The 19,226-nt window shown below is 45.7% G+C and overlaps 1 protein-coding gene across 8 annotated transcripts in view; it reads right to left on the reverse strand.

Annotated features, from left to right (window-relative positions):
* ENOX1 (ecto-NOX disulfide-thiol exchanger 1) overlaps positions 1 to 19,226 on the reverse strand; it is a 524,830-nt gene that overhangs the window by 124,425 nt on the left and 381,179 nt on the right. For 7 of the 8 annotated variants that reach the window (XM_019650344.1, XM_019650337.1, XM_019650340.1 and 4 more), the window contains 3 exons: positions 13,856 to 14,029; positions 12,409 to 12,615; positions 8,610 to 8,843 (listed from right to left, as the gene is read on the reverse strand). In XM_019650344.1, the coding sequence (XP_019505889.1) occupies positions 8,610 to 8,843; positions 12,409 to 12,615; positions 13,856 to 14,029 (615 nt within the window). The remainder of the gene's footprint in view (positions 1 to 8,609; positions 8,844 to 12,408; positions 12,616 to 13,855; positions 14,030 to 19,226) is intronic. The other variant, XM_019650343.1, reaches the window with a different exon arrangement.

The following is a 19,226-nucleotide window of genomic DNA, read 5'->3' on the forward strand; positions in this document are numbered from 1 at the left end:
TATAAGATAAAATCCATCATACAACTTAACACTACATTCAGCCCATGGAGAGGCTCATAATTTAGCATTATGCTTGTGAGAGACCCACTGCAACCGTTACAGTCAAAATAAATTTTGCCTCCCTCGCACTCTCTACCTTGCTCCCTGCCAATATATGTTAGGAGAATGGACCTCCAAAAAGACAGCAGAAATACACCTAATGCTTATAAGAAATCTTTTTTTTTTGTCTTAAAATATAAGAACAACAAAAAAAAGAACACTGACTTCACAGACCATTTTTTCCCCTTTGCTGTGTCTTTCATCTCTACAAAGTACGGAGAAAAAAATCCTCAAGGTTTCCACCATCAAGCTTACAAGGAGAGAGAAACACTTCCTTCTTTCTTTCCCTCGCAAACTGGTACATTTTTTACCCCCCCTTGCTTGTGGTCACTCAGCTCATAAATATCCTAATTTACTGTCAGGGGGACAATGTATGTTTGCTCGAATGATCTAAAAACCAAATTTTAGGATTCCCCACTCCTAGACCTAGAGCATAAGTTCACACGCAGATTTATAGTTAGCTGATAGTTACCAGAAAGAGAAATAGCATTCTTGGGGTTAAGCAACTGAAAAAAATACCATTTAAAAACTAAGTGGGCAAGAGACTTGTTATCATTTTAACAAGTAATAGGAGACAGGGTTCCATTAACTTCAAAGATGTACACAGTTTTGAAAACTCCCAAATTTCATCCCCCTTTCTGAATTTTCTGAGACTGGCAAGCTGGTGTATGACTGATGTACTGATATTCAAATGAAATGTAAAAAAAATCATTAGCGCACCATTGGTAAGTCTGGTCAGTATCTGTTGCCATGTAAGAAGTGACTTCATATTGATTAAGACTAAGCCAGTAATTCTCTCTGAATGGCTACAGAGGTGTGCTGGGAGCGGTCATTTTCAATATCTAGCTGTAAATTCAATTTTGTCTTCAGCGGAAAAGATCACTGAAAGACAGAAAACAATATCAACTCATTTAAACCGAGTGAGACTGCAGCATTATTAAAGCTATTCATATGGAAAGAAATTAACACTGCTCATAAAAATCACATCAGGCACACTTCTAAAAATGCCAACTACTTCCTGTGAGCATGTTTAGGCATAACTTTGAACATGGGAGCAGTTCCGAAACGAGAATGTGCAGACGTGCTTTTTTTCCCACAGGAAGAACTGGAAAATTGGTCTAGTATTATGAAGTGAATATAGAGCATTTCTCATTAAAGATTGCCCAGTGTTTTCTAATCAGGGTCCTTACACCTGTCCCACGTGGGTTTGCCTCAAGGGTTTTCTCCTTTGCATTTTCCCCTTCAATCCATCCCCGCATCCCTTTGCCACACTCCTCTTCCTCTTCCTGACACCATGGCCAGGCCTGTCCTCTTTTGCGTGTGCTGTGCACACACATCTCAGGGTCCCCCAGTCTCCCGGTCCGCCAAGCTGTCATTGCTTGCCCCCGATTCAGCCTAAGTGACTTTCATAAAAGAAACTTTTCTGTTACCCTACGATGAATTGGGTGCCCCTTTGCTGTGTTTCCACAGTCCCCTACACACCCAGCTGTTAAAGCATTCGTCACTCTCTGCCGTAATTGTTGGTTTATGGATCTATCTCCCGTTTTGACAGGCTAACATGAGACTAAAACTTCCAAAAAATATTTCAATCTTCAGGTCGCTGTGTTTTCCTTTGCAGTCTATCTCTAGTTCGCTACAGTCGATTTCTAATCGATTTGCATTGATTAACACCAGAGAGCTCTAAATTAGATGGTCTAATGTTGGGGACCATCAGTTGATAATAAACGTTTTAATTTCCTGTTAAAGATTATTTTCATACTGTCTCCCAGAAATAAATTACTCATGGCTCTTAAGCTGGTGGGTTCTTTCCTCCTTCAGGCCTCTGAGGTCATTACCACAGGCGATGAAAGTTAAGAGTGACGTCAGATAATCACACAGAAGCAGCGCCTTCTACAGGAAGGCTCCAACCTTAGCTTATCAAATGACTCGCAAATCTTTTTGAAAGCATTTTTAATTCTGAAGGGGCAAGAACCGTTTTTAGCTTTGTGAAGAATCAATACTAAACTGATTATCTATCACACTTCAGTGTCTCTACCTGAATCCATAGCCATCTCATCTCACTTCTGGTTATTTCAGACTCTGTCAGCCTCCCTTTCTCCCTCTCTCCCATGTTTACTGGGCGCCTGGCCCAGGGTAGGCATTAAAAAACTGCATATGGATAAATCTTTTCTATTCAAAGACCACAAACACGGGCATCTTTTGGGAGCTCGTTGAAAATGCAGACCTAGTGGTCCTCAGAACACACATTCCATTCCAGGTGATGTGTTTGCATATTCCAGTTTGAGAAGCACCAGGCGACATCCTCCATGAAAGTCAGGCAAACTGGCTGGAGCGCGGCTCGGTGAGGAGATCATGAAAACCTGAAATGGAGGCTTGCCGCTGAGCTAGTGGAGGATAGTGAAGAAACTGGTGTGACTCTTAGGAGCTTTGTGAATCCCTGTCCCCAACCCCCGAACCCATATTTCAGGAGTAGCTGCTAAAACGTCATCCCTATCCTGGAAGTAAAATGTGAGAAAAAAAAAGAAAGAAAGAAAGAAAAAAAAAACCAGACAGACTTGGAAATGGGCATAGAGATCCTTTAGGTGGAACACTGGGCATGAACTAGAGGATCTCTCCAGCGCCTCCTGGGTCACTTGCTTCTACAGGGGTGTGAACCTTTCATTGTCTTAGACCGGTCTGTTTTACAACCTTGTAGGGAAGATGTAGGAAGCTGATAACAATGCAAGTAACTCTTCTCCATAACAATGCAAATGAATTATGGTAGAAACCATAAACATTTATAAAGCAAATTCTCTTTTGAACCAGGTTTAACTTCTTACTGATTCCCTCATTAATTAAAGAGTTAAATGAAATCATGTTCATTTTCTATTTGCAAGGCAGTCATGACCCCACTGCCACTGTGCCCTTCAGCACCCACTGAACAGCGAGCTGCACAAAGGCGGGGTCCAGGCTGCAGTCCCCGCTGCAGCCTGAAGATCTCAGCAGGTGGGCACTTGGTGACCTTGACTCAAACTGACATCCAGATCAAACAGGGGAAAACGAATCAAACTGGTAAGTAGTTTTATCTCCCTCTTTTTGTGCAGAGGGAGATCTGGCCCTACATTTCAGTAGGGCAGATGAAATAAAAGTCAAGTAATAAGCGATGAATGTAAAAACTGAGGTGGGCTGTAGTGCTCTTGCTGACGGCCATGTCTGTAAAGGAATAACAGGACGGGGGATGCCATGTTTGAGCAAAATGTTTTGAGAATGAGAGAAAAAAAGGAAGACATTCTACAATGCTTTTTTTCCAAAGAAACAGGGACACGCATACACGTGTCTGACAAGTTTGCAAATGTGTTGCAATGATGTTGCTTGCCTGTTTTTATTATCAGAGGGGTTATTCATTATGAATTTGGACAAACAGTTAACCAAGTTTACTATTTGGAAGTGCAGAAAAGGCTGCGAGGAAAAGTTAGACGACCTGAACTTTTCGCCAACAACTCATGGCTTTTGCATCACGACAATGCACCAGCCTAAACCTCACTGTCTGTGAGGGAGTTTTTAGCCAGTAAACAAATAATTGTATTGGAACACTCTCCCTACTCACCTGATCTGGCCCCCAATGACTTCTTTCTTTACCCGAAGATAAAGGAAATATTGAAAGGAAGACATTTTGATGACATTCAGGACATCAAGGTTAACACAATGACAGCTCTGATGGCCATTCCAGAAAAAGAGTTCCAAAATTGCTTTGAAGGGTGGACTAGGTGCTGGCGTCGGTGCGGTGCATAGCTTCCCAAGGGAAGTACTTTGAAGGTGACCATAGTGATATTCAGCAGTGAGGTGTGTAGCACTTTTTCTAGGATGAGTTCGTGAACTTAATTGTCCTACCTCGTACATGCACACACACACACACACACACACACACACACACCACATAATTGTGTATCTATAAGGTTGTCATTGATTTTTGGCTTCTACGATAGCTGGAAATAGTTCACAGTGATGGCCAAAGCACTGCTACCACCACATTTCCTAAAATTTCAGTGTCCCCACACACTGGACATCCCTAAACAAGTCTCCATTTTCTGGTTGCTCAATTAACCATCAAAAGGGGTAGCTGGTATCTTACCTGTCCTCTAATCATGGATAGCATAAAAGGCTATACACACCGGTTAATACACATTGGTTAACCTTTCCCCTGATCCCCAGCACGCATGTGCACTAGTGCACGCACGTGTACACACACACACACACACACACACACACACACACACACACACAATCTCCCCAACTATTTAGCACCTGTAAAAATACAAAAACTAAGTGGGGGTGGTAATATGAAAATGCACTGATTAGTCCTGCTTTGGGGTCAAGCAAAATGTCTCTAAGCGATATGGCCTGTCTTTCCTCTATGCAGGTCAAGGTCAGTGGTGCCTGAAGCAGTGATTTGCACGCAGGCTCCTGGCCCTCAGAAAGAAACCTGGCTGTTAGCTAATGGAACTTCCACTTGGCTCATAGTATTATCGATCTTTACGTTCTTAGACCATAAATACTGACAAACCTCTCAGCAAAATGTTGGCTCCACCTCCCCCCAAATCCCCCAGGCAGGCTGACACTCGGCCATTCTGTATGTGAATCAGAGCCCAGTGCTCTGGAAATTATGAGGGTTGATCCCAGGAGGACGACATGTCAGGAAATCCCAAGGGTACAGCTTGCAGAGCTTTGTCAAAGCCTCAGCTGATGCAGAGAAAAACTCTTCATTTCATCACATAATGAAAGCTTAGGTGAAGCTTTCCACAGGGGGACAAAGTACACAAAAACTTCTAAGTGTTCTTGCTAGGAGAGACCCCCAGTGAATTAGGATATAATCTCTCCTCGCTGTCTAATCAATGTCTTCCTTCCACCGTCCAAACATGGGGTCCTCCAGGGGTGGATGGTCTGTGTTAGACACACTGAAATTCATTATCTCATCTGCCTGATGCTACTGTCTCCAGTAAAGTATAATTACGGTGCTATCGTGCTCCTTCTCACGTTCTGAAGCCACGCTATGAACTTTGGGTCTGTGAGCAGCTACTTCCCAGTCAGTCTTCATTAAGTTGAGTCGTCTCAGGGCAATGTCTATTTAATCAGCACGGTGCCCGCTGATTTCCTTTTTTAGAATTTGTATTAACAGACACTGGGGGCTCCATGCCTTAGACACTACGCAGTTACAACTCGATGCTCCTTCTGACTTCAGGAGGCCTGGAGTCACTCCTGGGAGCCACTGAATGTGGGGTTCCCTGGTCCCAGAAGGTTCTCCCCGACTCATTCACCACTGCAGTGCCCAGATGGGGTGCCTATCTCTCCTGGGCAGCCCCCTTGCAATAGTGGGAGTAAAGGTTGCTTCGTAATTACCTGTGTCACTCGAGAAATGCAAACCAGGAGGCAAGGGCTTGGATTTGTTTTCTTCCCCCAGTGCTCAGACACATGGTAAAGAACTCAACAGATACTTGTGGTGTGATGGAATGACAGCTGAGTGCACGTCACTTCCCTACCCTTCCCGTCATGCCTGGATAGCACTACTGGCCAGAAATGCAACATGCTCGTACACCCAAAGAGCTAAGGGATAGAGACAAGACTTAGTTTACTGAGCATCTACTGTGTGCAGTGTTTTAACACTGAGCAGGATACGTAAGGACCTGTGGGTTATGATAGAGTTGGCTTGCATGGAATTGGCTGGATCAACTGATTTTCAAAAAGAAAACTGTAAGACTAAACCAGTATGATGTGAAATGGGGGGAAATGCAATAAACATAAGATGCAAGATTTCTCAGGGGAGGAAAAAAAACCTCAAGTCCAATTAGGCGTTTTCCGATTGCATTTCCATCTCCTCTCTGACGCGGGTTTCTCCACCTTAGGTCCTGACTGCATTTTATGTCCCCACAGCCATGAAATCATCTCCCGGAAACTGCTTGCTTGGCCCCTCCTGCCTGGTTTTGCTGCATCATAAAGAGCATGGAGTGGATTTCCTCTCTGAGGAAGCCCATTTCCTAAGCAATTAAACGCTGTTTATATTCCAAACTCTGTGCTTGGGTTGAAATTGTCAAGCTTGATATTACCTGACTGTGGCCTAAGATGTACCCCCAGCTCGTTCATTCTACTGTAACTGCCATCTATTAAAATTTCCAATCTGTTCTCTCCTCCAGGGATCACAGAGTACTTGGCAACGGTACGGCTTCTAAATTCTGCAAATTACACTCATATATATAAATACATATTTTTTAAAATGGCAAGACTTGCAAATTACTTTCCCATGTTGACAGCCCAATCATCTATCCTCTACCAGGAAAGGTATTGCTGTGTTCCTCGCAAGTGCAGATACTTCCGCGCTGGTGCCTTAAAAATGACATAAGGTAAATGCCAAATTTTCGTGAGATTCCTGCACAAGGGCACAGAATCCAGGTGCTAGTTTGTGTCACTTCTAGGAGCGGACACGGCTGAATACAGTTTAGTCTATGTAAATAGCTCACAAGTTGATACTATAGAACACACTGGATATTAAAGGAAAATGTATGTTGTTCCCAAGTCAACATTCCTGGTTGAGGATGTTGCTCTTTCTCTTTCTGGCCACTCCTTATGGCTTTTTGTCTGGATGGAAAAGTGAGACGATGTCTGTATTTACATTTTACCGGCTTTTTTCTGAGGGACAGCCATGGCCTCTTACTACAATGGGGCATTGCAGCGGCAACTGCAGAGCATTAGGGATTCCCAAGCCCTGAACACAGGATGAGGGTTAGATGCAGAAGTCCTTTTGTCTAAAAATTATTTTTTAAAGACGAATGTCAACTTCCTGTCTTTCTAAAATGGGATTTGGGCAGCTTTTCATACACGTCTGTTAGTGGAAATATCCAGTCTACTTTACACACTGCCAGCAATGCACTGGTACGCTTGAAAACACTCAAAGAATCAATCATCTGTCTCCTCTCATAAAAAAATCTTTAATGGCTTCTCCATGGCTTATGGAATAAACCCCAAATCCAGCGGCAGCCCTCGGGGCTCCCCCATCTGGCCCCAGGCTGCTTCTCCAGCCTCGCCGTACTCTGAACTCGCGTGCGGCTCTCACATCTGCCAGGGCAGGCGCTGTGCCTTTCTTTCTCCCCGTGTCCCTCTCTGCTTCCTGTGTCTTTATCCCTAGGTTTCCCGGCTCTGATTAGAATGTCTTCATGCCCCTTCTTTTCCTGGGGAAAAAAATCTTGTTCATCCTGCAAAGTTCAAATGCTGCCCACTCTGTGAAGGCTTTCCTGACACTTTCATCAACGTCATTTCCACTCATTCCTGAGTTCCCAAAGCACGTTGCTTGTACCTTGGTTGACAGTCCTGCGATTGGCTTTGTATTCCAGTTAATCGTTTACTTGTAGCCACCTCTGTATGGCCAGTGACTGGGACCTCTGCACTCTCATTAAAACTTGACACACCCCACGACCTGAGGAGGGTCTGACCTTCATTTGCCTGTAAAATGCTCCAATGTTGCTCAGGTCACACAACTTAGATTAGTAATGGCAAAAAATTCTCTCTCTCTCTCTCTCTCTCTCTCTCTCTCACACACACACACACACACACACACACACACACACACCATCCTAATTTCAAAATCTGGCTCCTCCCCAACCGTCTGTAGTTCACCAGACAGGCACTAAAGCCTCCATATTTTTATCTCTCACAGCACCAAACAAGGCAGAGGAGAACCACAAACATCTGAAGAAATGAAATATACATGCTTCTAGTCCAGCGGTTCTCAACCTTCCTAATGCCGTGACCCCTTAATACAGTTCCTCATGTTGTGGTGACCCCCAACCATAAAATTATTTTCGTTGCTACTCTATAACTGTAATTTTGCCACTGTTATGAATTGTAATGTAAATATCTTTTTTGTTTTCCGATGGTCTTAGGTGACCCCTGTGAAAGGGTCCTTCGACCCCCAAAGGGGTCGCGCCCCACAGGTTGAGAACCGCTGTATCTAGTCCTAATTATCCTGCAGGTGTTAGGCGCGTCCCTTCAACTCCATCTCTGAACACAGGGAGGATCCCGGTCTTCATTTTCCTTCTGTCCCCCGAAGCCCCCAGCGTGGAGTCCCATAAGCGGAAGGAAGGCTTGGCTCCATCTGGAGGAGGTGGAGCTCCCCAAGGCAGGAGGAACCCCGGGGCCTTGCCGGCAGGTCCCAGGCATGGACGCCAGCCTAGCTCCCCCCACACTAGCCAGGAGGCAGTAGCCTGCTCTGGGGATGGACAGGGCGGATGGCCCTTCTGCGCGTCTTTCCTGCAGTTCTGTTCGGGGACAGGACACGCACATTCAGGCACGGTGGTGCGAGCGCAGAAAAGCACGGGGCTGTGTCCCCAAGCAGCAGGGCGACGCCCGGGGGTGTCCTGCCTCCCGGGGACGCTGCTCCCGAGAAATCAGCACGTGAAGGGGGACAAGGGGCACGCACGGGGCTCCCGTGTCCGGGGATCGGGGCCTGCCTGAGAGGGGCCGGCCGCCGAGCGCGGTCCTACCTTTCAGCTTGTCGGCCAGCAGCGCGGCCTCGTGCTCCGAGTAGTGCATGATCGCCGGCGGGGACGGCGGCCGCAGCCGGTCCTCCTCCAGCTTGCGCCGGTGCCGCTCCTCGCGCGCGCGCATCCGCTGCCTGCACTCCCACTCGTAGAAGTCGTCTCGGGCCTGCGCGAAGTCCACGTGGAGGCGGCCCGAGTCCTTCTTGTCTGTGCTGGACCCCAATCGCATCCGGTAACCTGCAACCCATGGAAAGGCTGTGGTCACCGGGCAGCGTCCACGCGGCACAGCGAGGTCCGGGGCGCGAGGCGGGCCCTCGCGCGCTGCTGTGCTCCTGCCAAGGGCGCCCTTGCATTCCGGGTGAGAAGCAGGCATCCTTCTCCCCTGTATCCCGAAGGATCGCCAGGTCAAGCGCATTACAGATTTGGCGATAAACACGCGGCTGGGAGTGTCTCAGAAGGTCGCCTACCCATAGACGAGCCAGTTACCAAGAGGGCGATCTTAAGAACCGGGGCATGTACCCTCACGCCTTCTTCCCTCTGGCTTTCAGGAAGCTCAAGAACAAATTTGGTACCTAGCTTTTTTTCCCCCCCTCTACTTTTTTTTTTTTTAATGGCCTCGACTTTGTATTTTCAATTTCCTGCACCTCGATTGGATAAGCGCTCTTAAAAGTATTTTTAGAAAGAGGTGGTGTAGGAGTAAATAAAGAGTATCTATGATATTTAAAGAGACCTACAAAGTAAATTCCACGGCACCTCTCTCACAGGCTATCACTTTATTCTCTCTCTCTCTCTCTCTCTCTCTCTCTCTCTCTCTCTCTCTCTCTCTCTCTCGGCAGCTGCAAAGGCCGTAATTACCAGGGCAATACTGCAGCGCGTTCTAGTTCCACTCATCCTCGGGGGGCACCCAGGAGGATATGTTACCTTCAGCCCAGAGGCCTCGCCGCTGCCTTCCTGACAGCCCTGCGGCCCCTCACCTGGCCTGCGGGGCTGCCCACCCTGTCCGTGCAGCCTGTGAGGCCACAGGAGCCCACACAAGCGCTCAGAGTGAGGTCAAAAAACGGGCCTGCGCGTCTTTGGGGGATTGACTGTGAACGACCCAACTTTTTATGATAGTGAGCAGAAACGACCTGAGAATTCAACAGAAATGGAACTGAAGCCAGACAGCCGGCCCAACTTCTAATGAAGAAGACTTGGCTTTGAGCTGCCCTTCAGTTTGGGGCACTCTGATTTTAAAAACCTAAACTAAGTTCCCATCAGGACCACGACTATCGGGGGCCGTCCGAGGAGACAGCAGAATAAATGTTTTTGCCATGTAAGGGCTTTGCGAATGAGACACCACTGTGAAATGCTAGCCTGTGCGGTGCTCGTGTGCAAGCTCTCCTGGTAGATTTCAATGGATTATCATAGCATTTGGGCTTGAAACTCAGCTGAAAATCCCTGTAGAGGCTGGCTGCTCCCCAGTAGGGCACGTCACACCTTTGAGAAGTTACAAATATGAAACAGATCTCACATCTGGTTCCAATTGTGGCCCTCTTACTCCTAAGTTTCCTAAGTGTTATCGAAAAATGGGGAGACATAACAATACCTATCAAAAAGGCAAAGATCTGATCACAGATGAGCAGAATGAACGCGAAAGCAGAGTGCATCTTGGTGGTGGGCCATGGGGTTTAATAAGTCCACAGGCCACCGTGACATATACATAAGGCCTGAGTTGGCAAGGCGGCCGAGGACTGGCCAGTGTCCCGGCACACCCAGCACCTTTCCCTTGCTCACGTCCAGAGAGCTGCTTTGCAGACATTTCTGGTTCCAAAAAGCACCCTCTCTTTCACCAAAACACCATCATTAAGGCCTTAAAAGAGACCCTGATGAGTCTGAGTCTAAAATTAGCTTGGCCTTCAGATGTGAACAGTCCTAAAATTAGACGGGCTTCCAGCTGGGCTGGCTGGCAGGCACTCACAGACACGAGGAGCAGACTTCCTGCCTTCCTGTCCCTCAGGGCGTCAGCCTTTCAGATCCTCCTGGGGTGGATGCCACAGCCTCCACAGGGAGGCCAAGGCAGAGCCAGGGGATGCCCATGCACCCAGGCCGGGAGGCCGGAGGTGAGGCCTCTGCTGTGGGTTCCTCCTGCCCAAAGGGGCGGACAGAGGAGCAATGGAAGGTCCCGATAAGAAGCAGGAGCAGGGTCCGAGCTGGTGAAAGCATGGCATCAAGGCATCACTAAAGGCGTACCTTGCACGTGCCGACATTTGGGCCTGTTCGTCTTTGTCTCATGGGGTCTCCGACTGGGTCTGAACATTGTGCTATGTCAGTGTCATAAAGCACCTTTGATCCACTCTCACCGGCTCATTTACTCAGGTGGCATAAAGCAATAGTTTTATTGGTAGAGCTGTGATTAGAACCCACGTGCCCAGGACCGGGTTCCTGAGAAACAACAGTCAGTTCTTTATCATCATCAGCATTTGGTGTTACAACCACTTACCAACTGAACGGTCTCTATGTTGCAAGTGTCTTTGCTCAGCACGCAATATCCATTATTTTGATTTATTCCGCATAGTAATCCTAGCAGCAGTCCAGTTACTATCGCGTTTTTGCAGATGAGGGAAAGGAGTCTCAGAGAGAGGTTATCTGGCCCAAGGCACATGAAGCCCATGGCCAGGCACTTAGCAGAATCCCCAAGTGTTTAATGGACCATTCGGAGGTGACAGCTCAACAATACGTGAACAGGAAGACATTGCTGCTTGTGTGTGCACAATATCTGCGTTCTATGTTTTGTCTTCCATCTCCATTTTGCAATGCTGTCAGGTTTTTGTTGTTTTTGTTTTTACTTTGTATAGTTTTATTGGAACAACGGTTTTAAACTTCTCCGCATCATTATCTAGTTCAGGGACGTTTCTGCAATGTTGGAGTAACCCCAAGGTTTCTGGGGTTTGCAAGAGAATTTCATGGCAATAAGGGCTGACTATGGAAAGCAAGTAAACCTAGCAGTGATGTTCAGATGTGGCTTTTATCTTTTCCCTATTCTTCTCACCCTCCCCCATTAGCTGTGCCCCAGGAATAGGGCGGTGGTGTGCAGAGTGACAGAAATATGCCGATGGGGAGTGTGAGGAAATGGCAATGAGCTAAATCTAAAAGCACTTCCTTCCAAAGCTGCGTGTCAACAGCAGCCCCACAATTCTTAGATTCGGCAAAGGCCTTGTTCACGGACCCCACACACTTGCTCATACACAGGGGAAGGCAGCAGGAGCCTAATTTCAATATCCATAAACATCTCCCATATACATTGGCACCAAAGACGAAGAGGTTATGGGGCGGGCTTAACCACGCTGAATGTACTGGCCATTGGGCGATGATATTGGGTTTCCCCCTAGGGCCTGTGGACTACTTCCTGCCAAGAACTGACCTTGAGTTTGGTCCCTTGGTGTCTAGAAAGTGAACCCCTTCTGAAACACTGAAGTTGTGCTCAGAGCAGACTCTATTCCCCCAGAGAATTACATCCAATAACAATAATCGCCCTCAGTATTCATAACATTGGTTTTCATCTAATAAGCACTTGAGATCGTTAATTAGCAACTTGATGGAATAGTCCTAGAGACTGGATTGGGGGAAAGCGGTCCCCTGAGGTGCATTCACAGACTTAGCGCAGAGCTTCTCTGGCAGCCGAGGGAAAAGGCAGAATCCCTCCTTTCCCAGCCCCAAATGGTGAGGATTTTTAGTGTGCATTAAGGCAAAAGGGAATAAACTCATATTCACATCATAAAACATAACCAAGTGCCTAGAAAAGCCCTCATGTAATGCAAAGTACCGGAAAGGTAAATGGCTTTATCAACCATGAATTCCTCAGCAAAGCGAATGTGACAAAAATTCTTCTTGCTTTTCCGAATCGCTGTGATATCACCACACTGCTCGAAGACTTCTTGAATAATTTCTTCAGTGGCATTTTCTGGTAATCCCCCGACAAATACAGTCTTACACCCAGGAGGTCGTTCTCTTGTGGAAGGAGGCGGGAGATCTGATAATCAAACACAACAAAACATAGGGTTTTGTCTTTGACTTCTTTGCACTCTTTTTAAAATTTTTTTCTGGTTCACCTGCCAAAAATAAAACTTGCAGAGTAACTGTCTCCCCTCTGGGTTATAATACATTTCTGTAGCAGTTTACATTGATCACGGGCTGTCCTGGTTTTTTGGTGCCTCTTCATCACCCCCTTCCCAAGCTTTCTTTACCTTTTGGGTTCATTTCTGCCCAGAGTGGCTATGCTGGCCCGTGAACGAAGAGAAAGCAAATGTTAGCATAATTTCGTTTCTCCTTCATAATACAGGGGCCCAGAGAATGGGAAAGAAAAACTTCACAACGCACGAAGCGTGATGAAATGACAACATGATGAAAACCCTTGGTTCGTTGTCTGCTTTGCCTCGTTGCAGAAGGGAGCAGCAAAGCAGACAGTGGGGCTGAGGCCCGAAAGCACACGCCACACGGACTCGGCGGGGCAAGGCTGGGCCTGGGAAAAACACTGGGTAAAAAAATTATTTTTTTCTTTTTTTTTTATTATTCACATTGAAATGAGCAAACTATTAAGTTTGGGAAAGGCTGTATAAAAGCTAGAATGTACACTGTCACAACATTTTACCTAGTTTATATGTAGATTACTAAAGCTGTCTGCTGAAAAGTCCACTTAAAAAAGGCAAATTGATTAATATGAATAAAAAATATCTTAGTGTTTGAGGCTAAATTAAAAAAGTAATAAAAAATTCTGGCCCATTTATTTCATCAACTGTATGTTTCCTTCAAGCAAATGCAATTTGTCCCAGAAACTCTGAGATGCAGGCTGCTCCCCCACCCCCAAATTGCTAACTGCCAAATTAATTCGATTTTCCATCTCGCAAGAAAAAAAAATCAGCTTGTCTCCCACATTTGTGAAGATGGATGGAAGAGCTCACAGATTTCACACTGCTTTTGCAGCAAAAGCTCCACTTCATTGCATGCGAAAGACTCTTCGTGCTGCATATGTACCCCCAAATCACCAGTCCTGCCTCCATGGTGTTGATTCAGCTCTTGGACAGACACCCCGACACATCCCCATGTGTTGCTATAACCTAGAAACAAAGGATGTCTGCAGAATGGATATCCACTCTGTGTACCTATGTGGAAGAATTGTGAGTCCCATTTGAAAATGAACACAATACTATACATGTATTTAAAAAAAAGAAATTGAAATCGATAAGCAAACATCTCTCACAGGTATCACTTACTTGGATTTTGAGGGAAAAGAGTACAACTTTTGCAATGGATGATTTCTTTGACGACAGCCACTTCCGTCGGAGGCGGGGGTGGTACCAGCCCCAGGCCTGGCAGCATTGGGTTAATGGGGGTGATCCCAGTCATCATGTTGAGGCCTGGGTCAAAGCCCGGCACACAGATTGAGTCTGAAAAGTACACAAGATAATGCTGTGTCTGGAGGAGTTTAAATCAATTTTCGTATTTTCCTGCAAAGATAATTTGACTTTATGCTTTCTATTTTTTAGGGATTTCTCCTGGCATAGGTGTAGCATTATAGAAAGCTATTCCAGAAAGGTAAAGAGAGAAATTAAAAGATAAACTTTTTAAAGAGTATGCAAAAAAGAAATTATTTAAAACATTAACATGACAGAACAGAATACAACATGTTCAAGTGTAAAACCATGAAGCTCTGTTATTATTGTGAAGGTGATTTTCTGTTTGTTAACACTGGCATGTTATTTACATTGCTTTATGACCCGGGGCAGGGGGAGAAATATCATTTAACATTGAAGTGCCCTGTGAATCTAATTGTCAACGGGCTTTAATCAAAAGAGCCTTCTTATCCAATTGACCTAGATTTAGAAAAGTTCAATTTACATGTGCATATTTTATAATGATGTATTCAGGTCCAACCTAATCTATTTCCCCCAGGAAATAAGAAAAAAAACCCAGTGATTATAATTACTATGTCTGGGTTAGATACATGCAGGCATAAAATTAGCTATATACATTTGTAACTTTTATTGGATAATCACACTTTCATCCTGTAATTCAATCAGCAAATTGACCACCCTTCTGAAATCTTTATTCCCTGTTTAAAAAAACAAATTTATGCCCTTTATAAAAAATGGAAGGAGGCAAAAAGAATGAGTTTTCCAATGTAAACACTGAATTGCTTTACTGTGATAATGAAGCAAGTTATTTCAAAGGTGACCTATAGACACATGGGCTTTTTTTTTTTTTTTAAATAAGTAAGACTTTTCTAAGAGCAGGGACTGTTAAAATGTACTGAGTAGTTTTTAGAGTAGCTGGGAGGGACTCCTCTCCTGAGAGTTTTTCTGTTTGCAGGAAACAGATATACTCTCCCTGGTGGTGTGACACTGTTTCTAGGTAAACAAACAGTGGCACAGATGCCACCAGCCATAGTCACGGTGACACTCCACCTCAGTCCTCATGGATGAAATTCCCTTCTCTTGTCTCACTTTCCTGTCTTTTTTTCTCTCCTCCTCATGGGTCATTTCTGTTCCTATTTCCTGCCCCTCCCTCTCTGTGGTTCTCACATACAGCCTGTGCCTCGGCCCCTGCACAGCTTCTCTGCTTACCTGTGCTGAAACGTCACGTAAGCTCGGAGGCAGGTAAAATGACAACTGCACCTGGGTTTACTGAGCCATTTCGGAGCACACGGAAGGACCAGCATAAGCTTTCCCTTTCGGGGAAAAAGTTTATTACAACTTTCCTCCAGCCACCCTGGGTACTTCCACTCCTCTGAGCTGAACAGAATAGCAGGGTGTTCCTGACCAATATCCCCAAGAAGACTGCTGTCCCATTTATTAGAAACCCGTTTAATTTGATAGCATACCACTGGGGCTTCAGTAAATGCTGGGTTTTTCTTTTTGTTTTGTTTTTTTGTTTTGATTTTTTTAACCCTAAATATGAATGCTAAATAAGCCCTCTCTGAAAGTAACCACCTTGACATTCCAGGACTTCCTGTATAATGATGGTTCTCAGTTTCTTCATCTGTAACGTGGGACTGTTGACTGGATAACGTCTTGGAGCACAGGCACTCCAGGACTGCAGATCTCTGTACTGATGGTTCCCAGAACCAAGGGATATACAAAGACATCAATGTTTGGACGTCAGAGAGACAAGACGCAGACTGGGGTTATTTCACAGGTTGTCTTCCCACTTTACAGGTAAAGAAATTGAGTCTTAGAGCAGTTAAGTGACATTTCCAGCATCACAAAGCAAACACATAGTAGAGTTACAACGAGAGCCCAGGTGTCAGATCCACATTTAATTTAAGCATGTCTCTTTGAACTACTTCGAAGTTTCCACCTGGAATGATCCAACTGGATTATTCACCGAATACATGCCACGACTAGAAATGTACTCTACTCTTAAAAGAGAATAAAATAAATAATAATAATAACCAAGACACAGGCTTCTGATCCAGATGCCAATTCTAAAGAAACTCCAGAATACAATGGTTTTCAATGTCATCGTCACCGAAATCACATACTGGCTTCCAAGGTGAATATATTACAATAGAAAGGAAACCGGGAATATCAGCACGCTGATGCCGTTGTTTAGTCTCATTCCCTACACGAGCCTCATCTGGTTGTTTCCTAGCCTGGCCCTCACTATTGTTTGCCAGCACAAGGCGAGTGAAGGCTGAAACCACTCAGGGCTGCAAACCCTGTGAATGACAATAACCAGATGTTTCCCAGAGATGAGGTGAGAGGCCCGGGGCTTGCATTCTTCTTCAGTTTTAACGCACTTCCGGTTTCTTTTCTGAAGGCCAAATAAATACGTCTTCAGAAACTGGACGAAAGACACTTCTCTTGAGCAAAACCTTTTAATATGCAGCAAGAGTTACTTTGCTTTTTCTGAGACATCCATATGAAGACGCTATGAGGTTTAATGAAATCTGCATGGCGAGTGCAGTAGCTGGAAAAGAGCTTAGAAAGGATTTAACACTTAAATTATGTTGGACCTCAAAGGATCTGAAATTAAGTATCGGAGGAAGGAAGTCGGGAAGGATTAAACTTTTTTTTTTCTTTTAAGAGAACCCATTACTTTTTAACAATATATGAACAGATGGAAATTGTTTTCTCAAACAACACAGGAGCCTATTATGTACTAAGTCATTAAAGCAAATGCACAGTTTTTGCGAGTCTGTGAAAGACAAACGCACAGGAGACAAAGGTGAGGAGAGAATGCTTACTCTAAGAGTCGGTTCCTTGTCCCGCTTAGAAAAGGTGCCCCTGTGAACGGCAGAGATAATGAGTTATAATTCCACTCAGGGAAAGGAGGAAGGAAGCTTAAATTCCAGCAAGAGAGAATCCGATTAAGTCTATAGAACTTCCTTTTCGGAACTGTGCTGAAACAAGAGGAAAGGTTATATATTTCAAAGGCTGCGGCCCCATCAGCTCCTCTCTGGATTGCTGACTGCAAGCACAGAGGTGGCCAGGCCGAGCTCAACAAAGGTTTCTCTTGTTGTTTTTTTCCCAGCTGGACAAGATAAAAACAGAAACAGGTACCCTGCTTACTGATTCACACAGAGTCCAGTGTTTTATCAATTAGATGGGCGTTTTTCAGAGAGCGGGTTGGGGTTTTATAGTCAGGACTTTACAGACAAGGTGATTTCATTCATTCATTCATTCATTCATTCATTCACTCACTCTTTACTGGGCACATCCTCTTCCAGGATGCGCAGTGACAGAGGTAACGGTAATGTGTTCCCTGCTTGGGAAAAATCACAGGGTTTGAGAAGAGCATGAAGGATGGCCGACAAACTGAAAAGAAGAGTTGAGACATGTGATCTGAGGCTCAAAGGACTAACAGAGCCATCCAGGAAGGGCCTTGAGGGAGAGCCGAGTGGCCTGGGGAATTCTGAATGATGGCCCAGGACTGCAGCATGGTGAGGCCACTATGGAGAGACAGATCACATCAGAAGGGACCCGGCCCTTCGAGCCGGTGCATTTTGGTTTTATTCTGTCATGGCAGCCACTGAAAATCAGATGTGCGCTCTGCCGGGGCAGAGGCTCGTGCTGGCTGTGCTGCCACCCCCACACCGGCTCTGTCTGTCTGCTGACCCTGGCAGTGGCTTGTCCCTCTTCTGTCCTTTCCAGTCGATGCCTTAGTAACGAGTCTCATATGTGAGGTGAGAACTAGACCCTATTTGAAAGAGAGATAGTAGAGACCTGTCTCCAGTCCAGGCTGGGCATAAGTGAGTTAGGTGTGAGTGTGACGCTGGGCTGGGTTGGGATGCATCTGAGGGGGCAGAGGGAAGCTGTCAGTGCCAGCACAAGTGTGGCCCAGAAAGCAAGGCACAGTCCTCCCCGAGAACAATGAGAGAAGAGGCGGTAATCAAGTCACATGGTAGCACTGCAGGTCTAGTGCTGGCTAGGGACAGTTAGCAGCAGACAGAACACAAGTCTAGGCAGGTCAGTTGGGCCAGGGCACTCTGTCCGCAGGTCACTGGGCCTGAACCACCCTGGTCCAGGGCTCTTACTCAGTCCAGGGGAACCTGAGGTCTGGCAATAACACTGCGGTGTCACAGGTCAAGAAATGCCAGGGAATCTTGCAGGTTACCTGAGCTGTGACTCGGGTGGAGAAGCAAGATAGGATCCAGAAACTGAGGCCCGGGGCTTCGTCACGGAGGCAGATACCCCACTATGAGTGCTGGGGCCCAGGGCAGAGCCTGCTAGTGCTGAGTCTCAGAGGGCGGGGCTTCCTCCTACCTGAGGCTCAGATGAGACATCACATGCAGGGGATGCTGAGCACGGGGCAGCCGGAGCCCAGGGCTTGTACAGGGCAGAGAGATGGGCTGAGGGAGCGCTGACACACCTGCAGCTGCTCCTCCTGTCTCAGGGGGAATGACTGGCTCAAAATAGGCTCTTCCCATCTCTCAACAGAGAAACCATGGGACACAGGAGGATACTCTGTTTCCTGGGACGTTAGGACGGAGAAACTGCTTCCCACAACAGTGTCCCATTGCCATTTGCAGGCCCTGCTCTTCTACATCCGTTAAGTTCATGGACTATCGAAGTCAAGCTTTTTTCATTCCACGTCCTCCTTTTCTCCAATATTCTTAAAAATCACTTTATGATGAACAAAGAAAAGTAGTTTTTAAACAGGTGATCTTGAAGGAAAAGGAAGTGGGCACAGCGGGGTGACCTTGAGGCTGACTGGTACCCTAATCTCTCTGGGCTTCAGTGTCTTCATCATCAGGTGACTGTGAACATGAACGCCGGGCAAACTACCTCCACGAAACGGGAGCATCCGAGAAGGCAATCTGGCGAAGGCAGTATTTCGAAGTATTATGAGCCCAAGTCTGCAGTCAAATCTGCTTGTGACCAGGTCCTGGGTTTCCCTCATACTGGCTGTGTAACCTCATGAAATTTAACTCATCTTTCTAAGTCTGATTTATAATATCTGTAAAATGGGGGATAATCATATTTCAATTTTAACATTCTTGTCAGTATTAAATGGGATTAAAAAACCCCCAAAGTGTTTAACATAATATCCAGCATAAGGCAAATATATAATAAATGGTAGCAATTCTATCCAACATTTATATATATATTTACATAAAATAAACATTTATGTTCCCTTACATAG

This window comes from Hipposideros armiger, unplaced genomic scaffold (genome assembly GCF_001890085.2).
Source record: "Hipposideros armiger isolate ML-2016 unplaced genomic scaffold, ASM189008v1 scaffold_139, whole genome shotgun sequence".
Taxonomy (NCBI): domain Eukaryota; kingdom Metazoa; phylum Chordata; class Mammalia; order Chiroptera; family Hipposideridae; genus Hipposideros; species Hipposideros armiger.